The sequence below is a fragment of the Convolutriloba macropyga genome, chromosome 2 (genome assembly GCF_964194025.1).
Source record: "Convolutriloba macropyga chromosome 2, txConMacr16.3, whole genome shotgun sequence".
Lineage (NCBI taxonomy): Eukaryota > Metazoa > Xenacoelomorpha > Acoela > Convolutidae > Convolutriloba > Convolutriloba macropyga.
Window position 1 is genome coordinate 21,186,880 of NC_134469.1, and position 15,395 is coordinate 21,202,274.

Consider the following 15,395-nt stretch of genomic DNA (forward strand, 5'->3'; position numbering starts at 1 on the left):
AATTGTGTTATAGAGACAGATTTCTGTTGATTAGTGAAAAAAAATTGGCTGCAAACTTCAGTTTAATGAAACCGGCTGTTTCTAAATTAGTCAAAATTAGATGTTTCTCATAATTTTTATAACTATACCAGTCATCCCTATTTTTAAATTTATATTGAATGCTATAGTAATCATGTAAATATGTGAAACAAATTCAACCATGGTCTTTTCGAAAAAAATGTCTAATGTAGAAAACACTGAACGAGACTCAAAGTGGATACTAAAAAAAGTTCATAAGGGCTGGAAGAACATGGAAAACGTAAAGTATTGTTTCAGCAGTCATCGTTCATCAGATCCACTTTTTGCAATAATTAGAAGCCTTAAAAACACAATTTCAACGTTAATGAGTATAGTCTAAAATGATACAAGTTTTTTTTCTGATCTCTCCCCCCTAAAACACAAAATAGAGCTAAACTATGCTTGACAAAGCATTCACATTAAAACTATAGGAATGTAGCGTTCAAAGTAAACTTGAAAAAAGCATATTTTGATTTTTTGTTTCCCGGCACTTTTTCTCATTTGTTTGGAATGTGACAGGAATCAAGAGGGTGGTTGAAGATTTTTCGGTCTGACCAACACTTATAATTGAATATGATCGGTCTGGAACCCTTCGGTCCACGACCCAATCGGTCTGGCCAATACCTGTCTTGGGTCGCGGACAGATGACAAATGTATTCGTATACGAAATGAAAAATATGGTGCTACCATATTTTTTTTGTGTTTTCAATAAAAATTTTTGGATGCTACCAAAACATCAAAAGACATCTATCATTAATCAATTCAAATACTAAATGCGTAAACTAATTTCAAAGAATTAATGGAAAAAGTGAGTTATGGCAGATAGGGAGGATGAGGGAAACAATTGATGGAATGATTGTTTTTTATAGTGTCTGGACTTGGAGACCGGGAGACAGCGCAGAAGCAGATCTCAGTTGGAATGGGAACCCTGGCTGGATCCACAGTTCTACTGCTGACAGTGGCCTGGGGTGCCAGTCTGGTGGTTGGAAGGGTAGACTTGGTGACGTCACCCACCTGTCATGGTCTGATGGCCAATAGTGAGAACAAGTGCACTGGATACAGTCTCACAAAGCAGGGTTTGTTGTTACAATTGGCAATTTGCGTACATTGAGAAGGGTTTGTTTTAGCATTCAATGTCAGGATGCTTTCTTCCTGGAAATCAACCGCAAAACTTCTTCATTAACGATGTACGTAAGAATATGATGCGTAGAATTAGGGAAGAATATGCTGCGTAGAATTAGGGAATTAAATAAAATTCTTGTTTTATTTAATTATCCTAATTAATTAAATTTATTGTATCAGTGAAAATACAGAAAAAAGACGGGCGAAAAATCACCACATTTGAAAGAAACTTGCGAACAATTTCTCTAATTTAGAATTTTTTAAAGGATGAATTTTATAATAGTTTGATAATAATTCGAAGTCTTTGTTTTCCCGTTTCCATGCTCTCCCATAGTTGTAAAGTTTATTCTTTGTCGCAGGAGTGGAGGTGTCGAAGGAAGTAACTATGACAGCCGTGATCATGTTAATAACAACTCTGCCCTACTTCATAATACAGTCATCCGACTGGTACTTCGGGGCCACTCTTGTTCACGTGCAGGGGGGACAACCAGCCTATGTCAGAGTAGCAGCCCTGGTGACCATGCTGCTGGCCTTTACTTCCTTCTGTGTCTACATTGGCATGCAGTTTTTCATGGCTCACAGGGGCACTAACACTCCACCAATGGTTAAGCATCAGAAACACAAAGAAGAGCAAATTATGTTCAGGGTTGGTGTAACAATTGAGAAAGTTTCCGTTGACCTACTTCCTTTTAATATTGAGGAGAAATTTGTCATGGAACAACAAGAGACAAAACAGGCTGCATCTGACAGTAGTCAAGTTAACATACTTAACATTTAATTGTAAAATCTGCATGAAAAACTCTTTTGATTTAAACTACTTTATTTTGATCGATAATTTTGTTGGAGTGTATTTGAAACTGCTGCAATTTCCGGATGTAAAAGCTAAATGATAAAGCCAATTTGCTGAACAAAATGAAGGTGAGAGAAAAGAACCACAAACTGAACCACATCTTTAAGAGAGCACGAAAACTAGGGGTAAAAAATTTCGATGGCGGATACCGCATTTTGTTCACTTGTGGCGATTTCAAACAGTAATTTTCAGCTTTTCAGCACTAGCCCAATTATTATTATTATTATTATTATTATTATTATTATTATTATTATTATTATTATTATTATTATTATTATTATTATTAATATTATATATATATATATATATATATATATATATATATATATATACACATATATATATATATATATATATATATATATATATATATATATATATATATATATATCGTGTTTGTATCATCACAAGTGAAAAAAATTTGGACTCGGCTCTCGAAATTTTTTACCCCTAGCTTTCTTGCTCTCTAAGAGATGTGGTTCAATATGTGGTTCTTTTCTATTTACTCAGCAATTTGGCTTTAACAATTAGCGTTCACATGCGAAATTTGCAGTTCCAAATACACTTAATCGGGATTATCGATCAAAATAAAGTAGTTTAAATCAAAAGATTTATGCATGCAGACTTTACATTTAAATGAAAGTTACTAAGTATGTTAATTTGACTTTTGTCAGATACAGGCTTTTTTGTCTCTTGTTGTTCCTTTTGTGGCTTTTTGTTTTGGCATCCGTCAAATGCATTTTCTGTTGTTTGCTATGAGTGCTTAATTCCTAAGTTTTCAAAGCAAAATTGCCAAAAATCAGATACGAGACAATTGGTATGCCTTTTTCGTGATGACAGTTTTTTTGAAGTGCCAAAAACTGTTTTTTAGGTATTGAGATGGGAAAGGTTTCCTTCTAACTTGTGGGCCCAAATATTTCTCAGAAACGAAAGAATTTTGAAATAATTTCAATTTTTTCCTCTGTTCAGCATCTAATTAATTTTTTTCTTGTCATGCAAAATTTTTTCAAGATTTTTTGTTAGAATCTTTTTGTACGTTCTTGATCCATGGCGCATGATTATTAATGTTGGGCAGTTTGCGGAACTGTGCTCTGCACACCAATCTCATTCAGTTTTCGCATTTAACGCTTTATGTATGTTTTAATTTCAATTATAACATTTAAATTACTCTCAAAAATTAAAGAATATGCAACCAAATGTGAAATAAAGAGCAAAGTTGGCTTAAAATACACGTCAGTTCAATAAAAAACTATATGAAAAAATTGACTTTTCTGTCATAAATTTTTTTACATCTCAAAACAAGATAAATGAATGGAGTAAAACAAGACAGATGAATGGCGAAGACTTTACTAAAAATGCTTTGCAAAAAAATATATTTAGCATATTTGGTAATTTCCCCAACTTTTCAATCTGCTGCATACAAAAAAGATTGGGGCAAAGTTTATTTTGTTTGTGACACCGATTAACGAATGGTTAACTTGATGACGTCAATTTGTCTAGTGAGCTTCCAACTTCCAATAGTTTCCAATGGTGTTCTATAGTGTTTTTTTAATTAAGGTGCATAATCACTTTTTTCTTCTTGATGGCTTTTTTTAAAACTTTCCATGTTTTTTTTCCAAAATTGGATTGATTTCAGTTTTCAAATTTTTAAGGGTCTAGTTCTTTTCATCTTTTTAGTTACAGTTTCATCAATAAAAATTTGTTAAATTGTGCAGTTTATAACCTGTGAAGGGCATAACTTGCTGTGCAGTTTCATTCATATGTTCTTGTTCGTCCGAATCGTTAGTTATTTAATTAATTGTCCAATTAATGCACTCTCAAATTCTAGGCAGCTAAGATGTTCTACATGTCCTCTGCAATACCACCCAGACGCATGACAGATATCATGTCTCCCAATGGGTCTGGAGGAGTGGAGAGTGGGATGGAGGGGATCTCGGAGGAACACAAGCAGTACCTCCTTAGTAGGAAGTATTTTGCCAGTTGGAGACTAACCACTCAGGTGTATTCACCTTGTTCACTGTTTTCGGTTTTGGAACTCCACGAAAAAAGCCCCCACTTAATTTTATATAGGAAATAAACCCCCACGGAAATAAATCCCACATGAATTTTAACGAGCTGCGCTTCTAGCGCGTTTGGCCATGCCTCAGGATCCATGGTCATGCGTTATCTGCCCCTGGGACTTGATATGAAACTATTATCACCGAAAAAAAATAATTACGGCCAAAATTCAAATTCAAAATTGCGGTTTGTTTCCATGGCGTTTATTTCCTATCTAAAATTATGAGTAGTGTCCACTATTGGGTAACCTTTAGATAACTGTGTCTGTTTACCGCCGATGAACATAACAATTTGTGATTGATTTATTATTGATTTTATTTTTTACAATGTTATGCATTACTTGTTCCGACCCACTTGTGGGGGAGGAACTATATACTCAAATGGGTCTTTTTGTTCAGACAGTTTTGGCCGATCGATATATTCATCGTAGAGAGTTGAGACTGGTATCATTAGAAAACTCCTCCAGCGTAAAATATGGAACTAAAAAGTTTTTTTTCGTTTCTTACAGGGAGTTATGGAGGTTTAAACTTTTGAGAAAAGTTGAGTGAATTCCGTTGTTTTTATTCACCATTTTCGTCATTTTTGACCAAATTTTCTTCAATTTTGCAAAAAACTGGTTACTTAAAAAAGTTAGATTGAAATTGATACCCTACCCCCGTATGCCATAGTAAACTACACCTTTATGTTCCGATCCCAACTTTAGTGGAGAGGGAGGAATATATATACTCAAATGATTTTCTTTTGTTCAGTGAAATTTGGCTGATCGATATATTCATCGTACAGAGTTGTGAGTGGTATCTTAAAAAGCACGTACATCGTAGAAAATGGAATTAAAAAGATTTTTTTGAACTTCTCCTTTTACAGGGAGTTATCGAGGTTTAATGTCTTATGAATATTCGACAGTTTTTATTCAAATTTTTAGTAATTTTTGCTCAAATTTGGAACAATTTTGCCAATATAAGTTTAAATAAATTAAAATTTTTAACGGTAGAGTCTTATTGTTACCGTAAATGTTTGATTGGAGTTTCTTTGGCTAAAAATTGTGATAAAATTTCCAAAATTCGGACTTTTTTCATCAAAAGTTGCCCAAAACATGATTTCTTGGTCCACTTTGTTTGAAACGGAGGCCCAAAAGTCGCTAACATAATCTCTTTTAACTCCAAAATATAGCTATTTGAAGCTCGGCGCAATATAAAAGTCATCTGGAATTAAAATGTTGCCGTTTTTTGCAAATTTAAATCGATAATCATTCAAAATTCATCATTGCTTTTTTTAATATTTGAAGTCTTTCACTGAACAATTGCCCTAATTCACAAACACTTGGAACACTTGGTTTGTTGGAAGACAAAATCAGGGAAAGGTTTGATATTGTCATGGATTCTTACAAACAGAAATTTTTTTTATTTTCATTTTGGTGCTGCCTTTCAAAGAGTTTTAATGTTTTGCTTTCGTTTTTTTAACGCTAATTACTGACAATTTTTTTTTATTCAGGACTCTATTATTGAAAACTCTAATTTACGTAAATATGAGGCCAAATTTAGATATAGCTTGTTTTCAGAGAACTTAAGGGTTTCTATGGCTTTGAGGAAGAGTTTTTGTAAACTTTAACTGATTTCTTGTGTTTTGCCTTCAATTTTTATTCATTTTGCTGTCGGATTGCTAAGTCTATACTTTCAAAAATAAAAATGGCTTCTTCAGGAGGTGTAAATGAACCTGAAAAATGCATTCGGCTGTTAGCTAAGGTCTCTTATGTTCTTGAATGTGTTTCTTTTAAGGAAATTTCGATTTTTTTGAACTTGTCAATTTTTTTGAACTTGTCATTTTTTTTAGTTTTCTTTGTCACCCTTTACCTTGTTCTCAATAAATACAGGTCAAACTGTCTGTCATAGCAGATATAAGGTAACCTTTGCTGCGGATTTTTTTACATAGGCTTCTAGGTTTTGGTACTACGAGTTTTTACAAAAAAATTTTGTGATTTTTGCGCATAATTGCCCATTTTTGCTGGTATTTTTGTTTCCTTTGAATATTGTCACAATACTTAACAATCTAACTGAAAAAGTTCTTACAGTTTTGGTAACCGACCATATTTAATAATTTCATAACATGTGGATTTAAGCGTTGCGAAACCGTTCGCTTTGAGAAATTGGCAGAGATTTTTAAGTTTGCCTTTTATTTGTTGCATACTTTTTGTCGTACGCCAAATGTTTGGAAACTACAGTTCTCGGTGGCGAAATATAGAGACACACGAACTAAAAAGCTGATATTGGTATTTGGCTTATACTTCTATTGACTTTCAAATTGAACTTTTACCAAAAAATATAAATTTTTTTTCTGGTTTGCGTTTTCTTTCGCAGTTTACATTGTTGTAGCAGTTTCGTCACGTCGCCTCATTATTGAGAGATCTCTTTGATATTTTGTTGAACCAAACATTTTGATTGATGTCTTTGGGGCTTAGAAAATTTTTGAGAAATTTTTTATTTTTAGATACTTTTCAGTATTTGTGGTTCTTTTTTGCTGTCATTTTGAGATAGTCGTTATACTAAAAAAGACGTTATGATGTTCAAAAGAGACAAAAATGAAGATTGAATTTTCTCGTGGTTAATGTTTTATAAATTTAATGGCTTCGTAATGTTGTTCGTGAAGTTTTTTTTTAGTTTTGCTTGAAATTGATGTTGTTTTAAAGTCTTATGACTTAGTCTCACTAATAACAAGCGCAATTAGTTTTCGAAGAAGTTGCAAGATAAACTGTTTACTCTTTTAGTAGAAATATCGTGTTGACTATGACTTTTGAAGTCATTTGTTTTTTAAAAAAGACAATGGATTTCTGAGATTTGCCAATATCCTCAACTGGTCTTGGTTCTTGGTTCAACCAGTTTTAATAAAATGTTTGTGATTTTTCATATAGCCCATTGTTTGTAGGTTGTGGTTTTCTTTTCAAAGTATTACAATAATGGGCGGTCCGCTGGTTATTTGAAAAAAACACACCCAGATTTTTAAATTTTTTTTAGCGAACAGCTTAATGTTTAATTGGCTGGGACATCGTTTTCGTGCAAGTTTTTTTGTGCACATTTCTTTGTTTTTTTTTCATTTTGTCGGTAGTCGTTCTTTTTGTGGTCGTATGACATAACCTGGATAATGGCAGCTCTCCGTCCAGCTCTATGGGTGTATAAACGAATCTCTCAATGATTTCAATTGTTGCATAATGTTTTGAATCAGTTTTACATTAAGAACATTTTTGAATCAGTTTTACATTTCAACATTTTAGAAAAAATAAAAAAAAGTTATATTTGTAATTATTTGATTTTTATCGCCTTTTGTTCTGGTATTCATATTATGGTAGTTACAGGTCTCATCGACCCTCTTAGGTAGGTTGTTTTATTCATTTAGTAGTTTTTTAAACGATATGTTTATATGTTAATTTTTTTTATCTCTTCCTCATTTGTGGACAATTAAGTGAAAAATGTAGATGAGCGGGGTCGGAACTTTATGTGCGAACGCACATTACCGAGCGTCCTTGTTCTAATGTCTAGTCCCATACCTCATCAAGCTATGCAAACCAGTATCAGTGCAAAACTGCGTATTAGTTTGTTCAAACATGTTTACGAAAACAATTATTTTGTTCTTTCGAAAAGAAAATGGTTCCTCGAAATTACGGAAGCAGGCGCATTTACAGTAAAACAAATTTTAAAATTATTATGCATTAATAACTTGATCCTAAAATTGAAGAGAACTAATTTTAGGCAAACAAACGAGCTCGTGACTTATTCGATGGTTCGGCAGATCAGCACCAATATGGATCCACATTTTCGGAGACAAACATGAACGGAGCAGTAGCCTATGACCACTCAAAACTCATCTCCGAGAACCCAAACAACCCAGTCCAATCCCACAAGCAAAAACTTTCGATGTCCACAATTAAATGGGACGTTTTGGGCTCGGCCGTCGGGCGATTGACAGTAGGAGTGGGGCTCGTTACAATTTTCTCGGACCCAATGTGCGATAGTTTAACCCGCATAACTGACCCAAACAACCCGGAATATATTCCGATTAGCTCCTTTTATATTTCGTTCATCATAACTCCATTATGCTCAAATGCCAGCGAATTAGTGTCTTCAATTGCGTTCGCGATGAAAAAGGAGAAAGAAAATTTGGTGATGACTTACACGCAGTTATACTCCGCGGCTATTATGAACAACACAATGTGTTTAGGCGTGTTTTGCGGATTGGTTTATTTCCGAGACCTAGAATGGTATTTTTCAGCTGAAGTGACATCAATTTTGTTCACAGAATTTCTAATGGGCGCCCTTGCGTTGAACTGCAGGAAAATATACAAACTCTACTGGGCAGTTCCCGTAACTTTAATTTATTTTCTCTCACTCATATTAGTAATGTTTCTGGAGAAAGTTTTGAAGTGGGGATAAATTTAGGTCATGGAGGTTTTAATTTGAACTGACACTAGCTGATTAACCAATTTTCACCTTTCGACTGATTATACTAAATTGATTCATGAATAGTAATTTGTAATAATGAAATATTTCTCTGATTATTCAATCATCATGCTTGCGAAATATATGAATTGAATTAACTTGTAACAGATCAAGTTTAGTTGTTGACTTGTTGATAATTAACCGATAACACAGCACCGCGCATACAATATCTAAGGGTTGGAAATCTGATCTCTTCCGTCTGACCCCCCCCCCCCCCCCAGTTATAGAGCACGTGCCATTACATTGTAAATCATTAGTGAAAGTAGCACGTGCTTTGGGACTGGAGTGCCCAAAACAAAAAAATATATCCAACTTATAAGCCTCATTGCCCATTTCTGATAGAGGCAATGACTTTCGTATCTTTTTCACTAATACTGAACAAAGTTTTTCAGCCTGCATTTTCAATTGAACAATTTACCTGCGTCTGAGGATTGCTGAAAAATCGTAAAAAGCGTCAATGACATTAAATAGAGCAAAATTGTGAGCTGAAATTAGTTCTCCAGTACAGCCTCATTACGCCTTTATCTTTTAAACGTCTAGTAGACGGTTTGTATAGTATTATTGTTCCGCCCCCTCTTGAGGGCGGAAGGAACTATGTACTCAAATGGGTTTTTTTTGTTCTGTCAGTTTTGGCCGATCGATATATTCATCGTAGAGAGTTGAGACTGGCTTCATTAGAAAGCTTGTCCAGCGTAGAATATGGAATTAAAAAGATTTTTTTAATTTTTGTTTTTTACAGGTTTAAATATCGAGAAAATAGAGTGAATTGTGACTAGTTTTGGACCAATCTTGGTCTGGTATAATCCAGAAATATTTCGGACTGTAATAAGTCGATCTTTTTTATAAAAAAATCGATCTTTTCTACATTACTCAAATAACAGAACATGTAAAAAAGCTCACTAATGATAGGTCCAATTAGATTCCTAAACAACTCCACATTGTTGTATCTAGTTGATTACTTGAAACCTTATGGTTGCTTTGACTTTTAAAAGCATTTGATTTTTAAATAAATAATGACTTGTTGAAATTTGCCTCTATTTTTCTCTTAGTTTGGTCAAATTTTAGCTTGTTGCCAGCAATGAAAGAATGCTTCTTATTTCTATTGAAATCAAATTCAGTCTTCATTATGCCTTAAGTTATGGTTTTCTGGCTTTGATATTACTAGATTTCACATTTTTAAATTTTTTTTTTAGGTATTTGCCCACTTTTCACGTTTTATAGTTTTGTCATATTATCAGGTTATTAACAGTTCGTATATCACATTATTGACTTTCATAATAAGTTTCAATTGATAATATTAAAATCTTTGAAGATATAGATTATGATATTAACGGCTTCGACACTACTTTTTCGGGGAGTTTATTAGATTTTTTTAAAATTTGTCTTTATCTGTCCTTTTTACTTTGTCTTTTTAGTCGTATGAAAATTCCAGTACCATGACCCGGTATCATTGGCTTTTCATTAAAGAGTAGATGATCCGATATTCTGATATTAGTAGATAGCTGATGGCTTTCTTGACTCTGAAAACAATTATTTTATAATTTAAAAAAAGACACTTTGTAACTTAGGAATTTTGCTACTTTTATTGTCTGTTCGTTATCTAAACTCGTTAATTAAAGCCAAATATGAAATGTCAAAGAAGAAAGTTTCAAGAGGGATTGGTGTCACACAATCTAATGTTTTCAAAGAAATCGTTGACTTTACTGGCTTCGACACGGAAACAAAGTAAATTAATTTTTGATTTTTGTCATGTTTGACGTTCTTTTTGTAGACGTAAGACAAATTCTAGATATTTTAAATTTTCAAGAGCTTGCTTTGGAAGAATAACCGAACCTATTTAATTATTTCAATCTGTAATTAATGGCGTTTATGTCTTTGGAAATAATTTTTCGAAAAGAAATAAAGTGTTACATAATTTTGCATTTTTTTCATTTTTATCTATTTGTTACCTATCTTCATTAATGGGAGGTTACATAATACATTATCGGTGCTCACAGAAAGTGTAATCAAACATATTTTGATTGCCATAGTATGGTTTTACGGTTTCGAAAGCGTATTCTGGAAATTTTTTATTGATTTTTTGTTTGTTGTCTATTTGTTGTTCTTTTTGTAACCGCATAAAAAATTGAATACCGGCAGTTCTTAATTCCTTCTATAGAAAAATTGAAAATGGTAATCGTACACCTATGGGATATTTTAGTTGATTTCTAATGGTTTTCATCACTTTGAAATTAAGTGTTTTAAAAAAATAAGGTTTTTTTGAAAAAAGTTCACAAATTTAATTTTCAACGATTTTGAGGGACTTCAATGAATTTTAGCACAATAATTTAGCCTGCAGAAAAACGCCACGCAATTTAAAAATGGGGAAAAATGAGAAAAAATTCATTCTCGAACAATTGAAGTTCATACTTTTCTTCAAGCCTGCAAACATGCACAGATTTTTTCAAAGATCAGAAATCATACAGCACAATGCTTTTTAGTACCTCACTTTATTTGTTACCTATTAAGAACTCGGAGTTTCTTGACTGAGGTAACATGGAAAGAGCAGAAGACTTTTGTACAGGATCTGGCCTTAACTATGACTCGTCTGTTGCGAAAATCCGTCTCTCACTCAGAAACCAATGCGGGTACTAATTTAGAAAAAAAACCCTAAATTTTTTAAACAAAATTATCAGCATTGACTTGTTATCTACCTTACAATAATCTTTACGTTAAAGTCATAGACAATTGTAGCACCTACAACGAAACATTCTTTTGCCCTTTGAGTTGTGCAAATATTTGGAAAGAATTTGAACAGAGCAGTTCATTCCTTATGCAAAAAAATCCAAAGTGTCTTTTTTATTTGATTACAACTTTCGGTATGGAGGTGTTCCATGGAGATCATCGTTAGTATACCATACCAAGTCCGGAACAGCTAGCGAGTTCTTGCAATCAACTGCTTGTTCTTGCACAGTTGGGGCTTAACATTCCCCTTAATGACCTTTTGGCTCGTCAACAGTGTTGTGCTTAATAATATTCTTTTCCCAAATTGTCCCAGAGGTTGATCTTGGTTCCAATGAAGGTGGTATCCTTACAGAACTGTAATTATTTATAGACGGAAAGATAATAAATTGGACAATTTGGTTAATCAAGGGTGTCACTGACATGACTTCTTTTTGTCGAAAACGAGCGGAAGTGATTTTCGACAAGAGCCTCAGAACACAAAACACAATCATACAAAGCACTCGCAATCAAAGGAAACTAATATATTTAATCAAAATCAAAATAACAAACAACATTTTTATGAGCACATTCGAAAGATAACCCCCACCCAAATTAAGTTGTTTTTGATATCACATTTTGACGCCCAACCACATCAGGCAACGAATTCAACCCCTGAAAAAGCTAAGTATTGCTCTAAAAAATTGTTTGAAAAGGAGAACAATTGATCTGCACCATGAATTTTTTTGATGTTTCAGTATCCAAAGATCTAGAATTTTCACAAAAACAGTCCGAATGTAACAGCAAGAGGGTTCGCAAAACATCACAAGAGATTGAAAAGATCAAAAGACAGTCCTTAAAATTTTATCTTATTATTTACCCCCGCGCTTTGCTGTTCGGTTTTGGGGTTTTACCCGCCCCAATTCCCCCGGTTGGTTGCCTAACCAACCCCCCGCGCTTTGTTTGCTTTCGGTTTTTGGGGTTTTAGCCGCCCCAAATCCCCCGGTTGGTTGCCTCCCAACCCCTTGCGCTTTCTTTGCTTTCGGTTTTTGGGGTTTTATCCGCCCCAAATTGCCCCCGGTCGGTTGCCTCGCACCCCCCCCCCCCCGGTTGGTTGCCTTCCCAACCCACCGCGCTTTTTTTGCTTTCGATTTTTGGGTTTTTACCCGTCCCAAACCCCCCAGGTTGGTTACCCTCCCAACCCCCCCCGCGCTTTCTTCTTTTTCGTTTGTTGGGTTTTTATCCTCCCCAAATTCCGCCGGTTGGTTGCCTTGCCAACCCCCCGCGCTTTTTTTGCTTTCGGTTTCTGGGGTTTTAACCGCCCCGAAACCCCCGGTTGGTTGCCTTCCCAACCCCCGGCGTTTTGTTTGCTTTCGGTGTTGGGGTTTTGCCCGCCACAAATTCCCCCTGGTTGGTTGCCTCCCAACCCCCTGCGCTTTCTTTACTTTCGGCTTTTGGGGTTTTACTTGCCCCATATTTCCCCCCGGTTGGTTGCCTTCCCAACCCCCCGCGCTCTCTTGGCTTTCGGTTTTTGGGGTTTTACCCGCTCCAAATTCCCCCCGGCTGATTGCCTTCCCAACCCCCCGCGCTCTCTGGGCTTTCGGTTTTTGGGGTATTATACGCCCCAAATTCCCCGGTCTTTTGCCTTCCGAACCACTCACCTTATCTTTGCTTTTCTTTTTTTTGGGTATCATACAAATCTTAAATTCCCCAGCTTGATTACTATCTTAACTTTTCTGCATTTCACTAATAGGTGTGGCCCTATTGGTAAAAGCTGTTATAGGTAGATCTCAGGTATCGAGCAACAGAGCTGCCGGTAATTAGAACGTAGGTATACGTAGTACAAGTTGCAGCAGGTAGGTAGCAAGTATTAGGTAGGTAAAAATTAGGAGCTCGTAGGTAGGTAAGTTTGGTATCAGTTTGCAGGTAGGTATAAGTAGGTACAAGTTGCAGCAGGTATGTAGGAGGTATTGGGAGGTAAAAACTGGGAGCTTGTAGGTAGGAAGGTTGGTATAAGTTTGCAGGTAGGTATGAGCAGGTACAAGTTGCAGCAGGTAGGTAGCAGGTATTAAGTAGGTAAAATTTGGGAGCTTGTAGGTAGGTAACTTTGGTATGAGTTTGCAGTTGGGTAGCAAGTGTGAGTTAGTTGGATTATTAACAACACGTAATTAGATTTACTTTGTATAAATTTTTAGAAAAAAAGTAGCAAGTGACAGGTAGGCATATAACAGGGAGGTAACTGGTATATGTAGGAACACCTGGATAGCGCTGGTAAGTAGCCCTTCAAAAGTTGTCAAGCAGTTAGTAATTTGAAGTTAAATTTGTTGTTGCTTATCTGGTGGGAGTTACATAAGCCAATAACCAAAATAAAATATTCTCCAGTAAGGTAGAGAAAACAGTCTACGTTGTAGTCATGGTAGACACTCGGTCAACCGCTAACTCCGAGAGCGACCAAAGGGAAACAACTATCTAGGAAAATCTTCACCAATGTTCCAGTGCACTAACAGAGAGCCTCTCTGAAAAAAAGCCAGAAGCACTTCAAAAACAGAAGAGGCTCGAATCCTCCAAAATGATGATAGTGGACGATATACATTTTCACCTTGACTACCCAAACTCCTATGATAGATGAATCAGAAGATGTTGACATACTACAGGAAACAGTCGAAGAGATAAAAAAGAAGCAGTGAAAACTTGAAACCGTAGTGTCTCAATTAATAATTCTGATTGATCCATCAGAACAGAGCAATTCTTCTCGCGAACATAGTCGTCTTAAGATAGAAGTTACAAAATGCATCGATAAATTCAAAAAATACGTAAAAGGAAAGTCACAAATAAAAACTGGAGAGGACTTCAGTCTGAGTGTTGGTGCCACCACAAGACCTAATTGACCGCCGGACAGCTCTAATTTTTAACTTTCTAAGCCAGTTCTACCAGTTCTACCAGTTCTAAGCCAGTTCTACCTTTAATATCAGCAACCAGGAGCAATATGCAATTAGTTCATCAGCGTCCTCTGTGAACAACAATGTTAGTTTTTCTGTATCCAGCAGCTTACTTTTGATTCTAACGCCGCACCATCGTCATTGCTTAACGCACATTCCTTCAATTGGCCCACTGCTCAGAGTATTTTCCCTGAAACAAATCGTAAAGCATCAAACAAAAATTTCGATCATCGAGGACTTCTAATCGCGGAAAGCTCAAACCAATGTTCAACCAATTCAATGTCAGTATGATTCCAAAAATCTGTCCCAAAACTGCATGCAGAAACGTTCAAGGGTGATCCAATGAAGTGCATAGAATGGTATAGCATTTTCAAAGCAACTATTGACCAATCACCCATGTCCCCAGCTGAAAAAAATGATCCATTTGCAACAACTGCTCACAGGAAAAGCTAAAGCACTAGTTGATGGCTACGGTTGCAATGGTGATCTATAAGCAGCAGCTTTATCAAGACTGCAAGAACATTTTGGCAATCCAAAGAGGATTGTCAATGCTTTTCTTGACAAATTGTCTAACTTTAGAAACCCAAACTTATCAAATCAGGAAAATCATACACAGTACTCTTGTTTCTTCTAACGCTTGTCGACACATTTCAACAACTCGGTTTTATTCATGGTCTTCACTCCACCATCAACATGAAAATAGCTTTAATAAAATTACCAAATCCAGCCAGACTCGAATGGAACCGTTACGTTTTGGAAAAAACCATCACACAGCCATCCTTAAACAGGCTTGGTGAGTGGCTCCTAAACTATGCAAAAGCATGCCGAGATTTAGCAACAAACTCAAACTTCCCACCTTCTCGCAATATTAGTGTTCATAAAGTGGCTGGGAAAACATCGCACTCTACTAGAAATAAGGATAATTCAAATCCAAAGCATCAATTCCTGAGTGATAGAGATCAAATGCAATTTCAGTCTAAGACGAAAGAAACCGTTAATTGTCCGAACGGTTTCTTGACAACTATCAATACCTCTACAAATGCATACTTTGCCAAGCACTGAGTCCCTTGAAAAGGAAAGATGATGTAATGAAATAAAAGGTTTGTTTCAATTGTTTTGGACATCATCCGGTAGATCAATGCAATTCGAAAATTGTCTGTCGCTCAAAAGGTTGCGGCAAAA

General features: G+C 35.4%; 1 protein-coding gene across 12 annotated transcripts in view; it reads left to right on the forward strand.

Moving 5' to 3' along the window:
- LOC142357905 (uncharacterized) overlaps window positions 1–8,687 on the forward strand; it is a 37,389-nt gene extending 28,702 nt beyond the window's left edge. For all 12 annotated transcript variants that reach the window (XM_075409416.1, XM_075409446.1, XM_075409439.1 and 9 more), the window contains 4 exons: window positions 927–1,133; window positions 1,539–1,825; window positions 3,858–4,028; window positions 7,828–8,687. In XM_075409416.1, the coding sequence (XP_075265531.1) occupies window positions 927–1,133; window positions 1,539–1,825; window positions 3,858–4,028; window positions 7,828–8,508 (1,346 nt within the window). In that variant the 3' untranslated portion in view covers window positions 8,509–8,687. The remainder of the gene's footprint in view (window positions 1–926; window positions 1,134–1,538; window positions 1,826–3,857; window positions 4,029–7,827) is intronic.
- The last annotated feature ends 6,708 nt before the right edge of the window (window positions 8,688–15,395 follow it).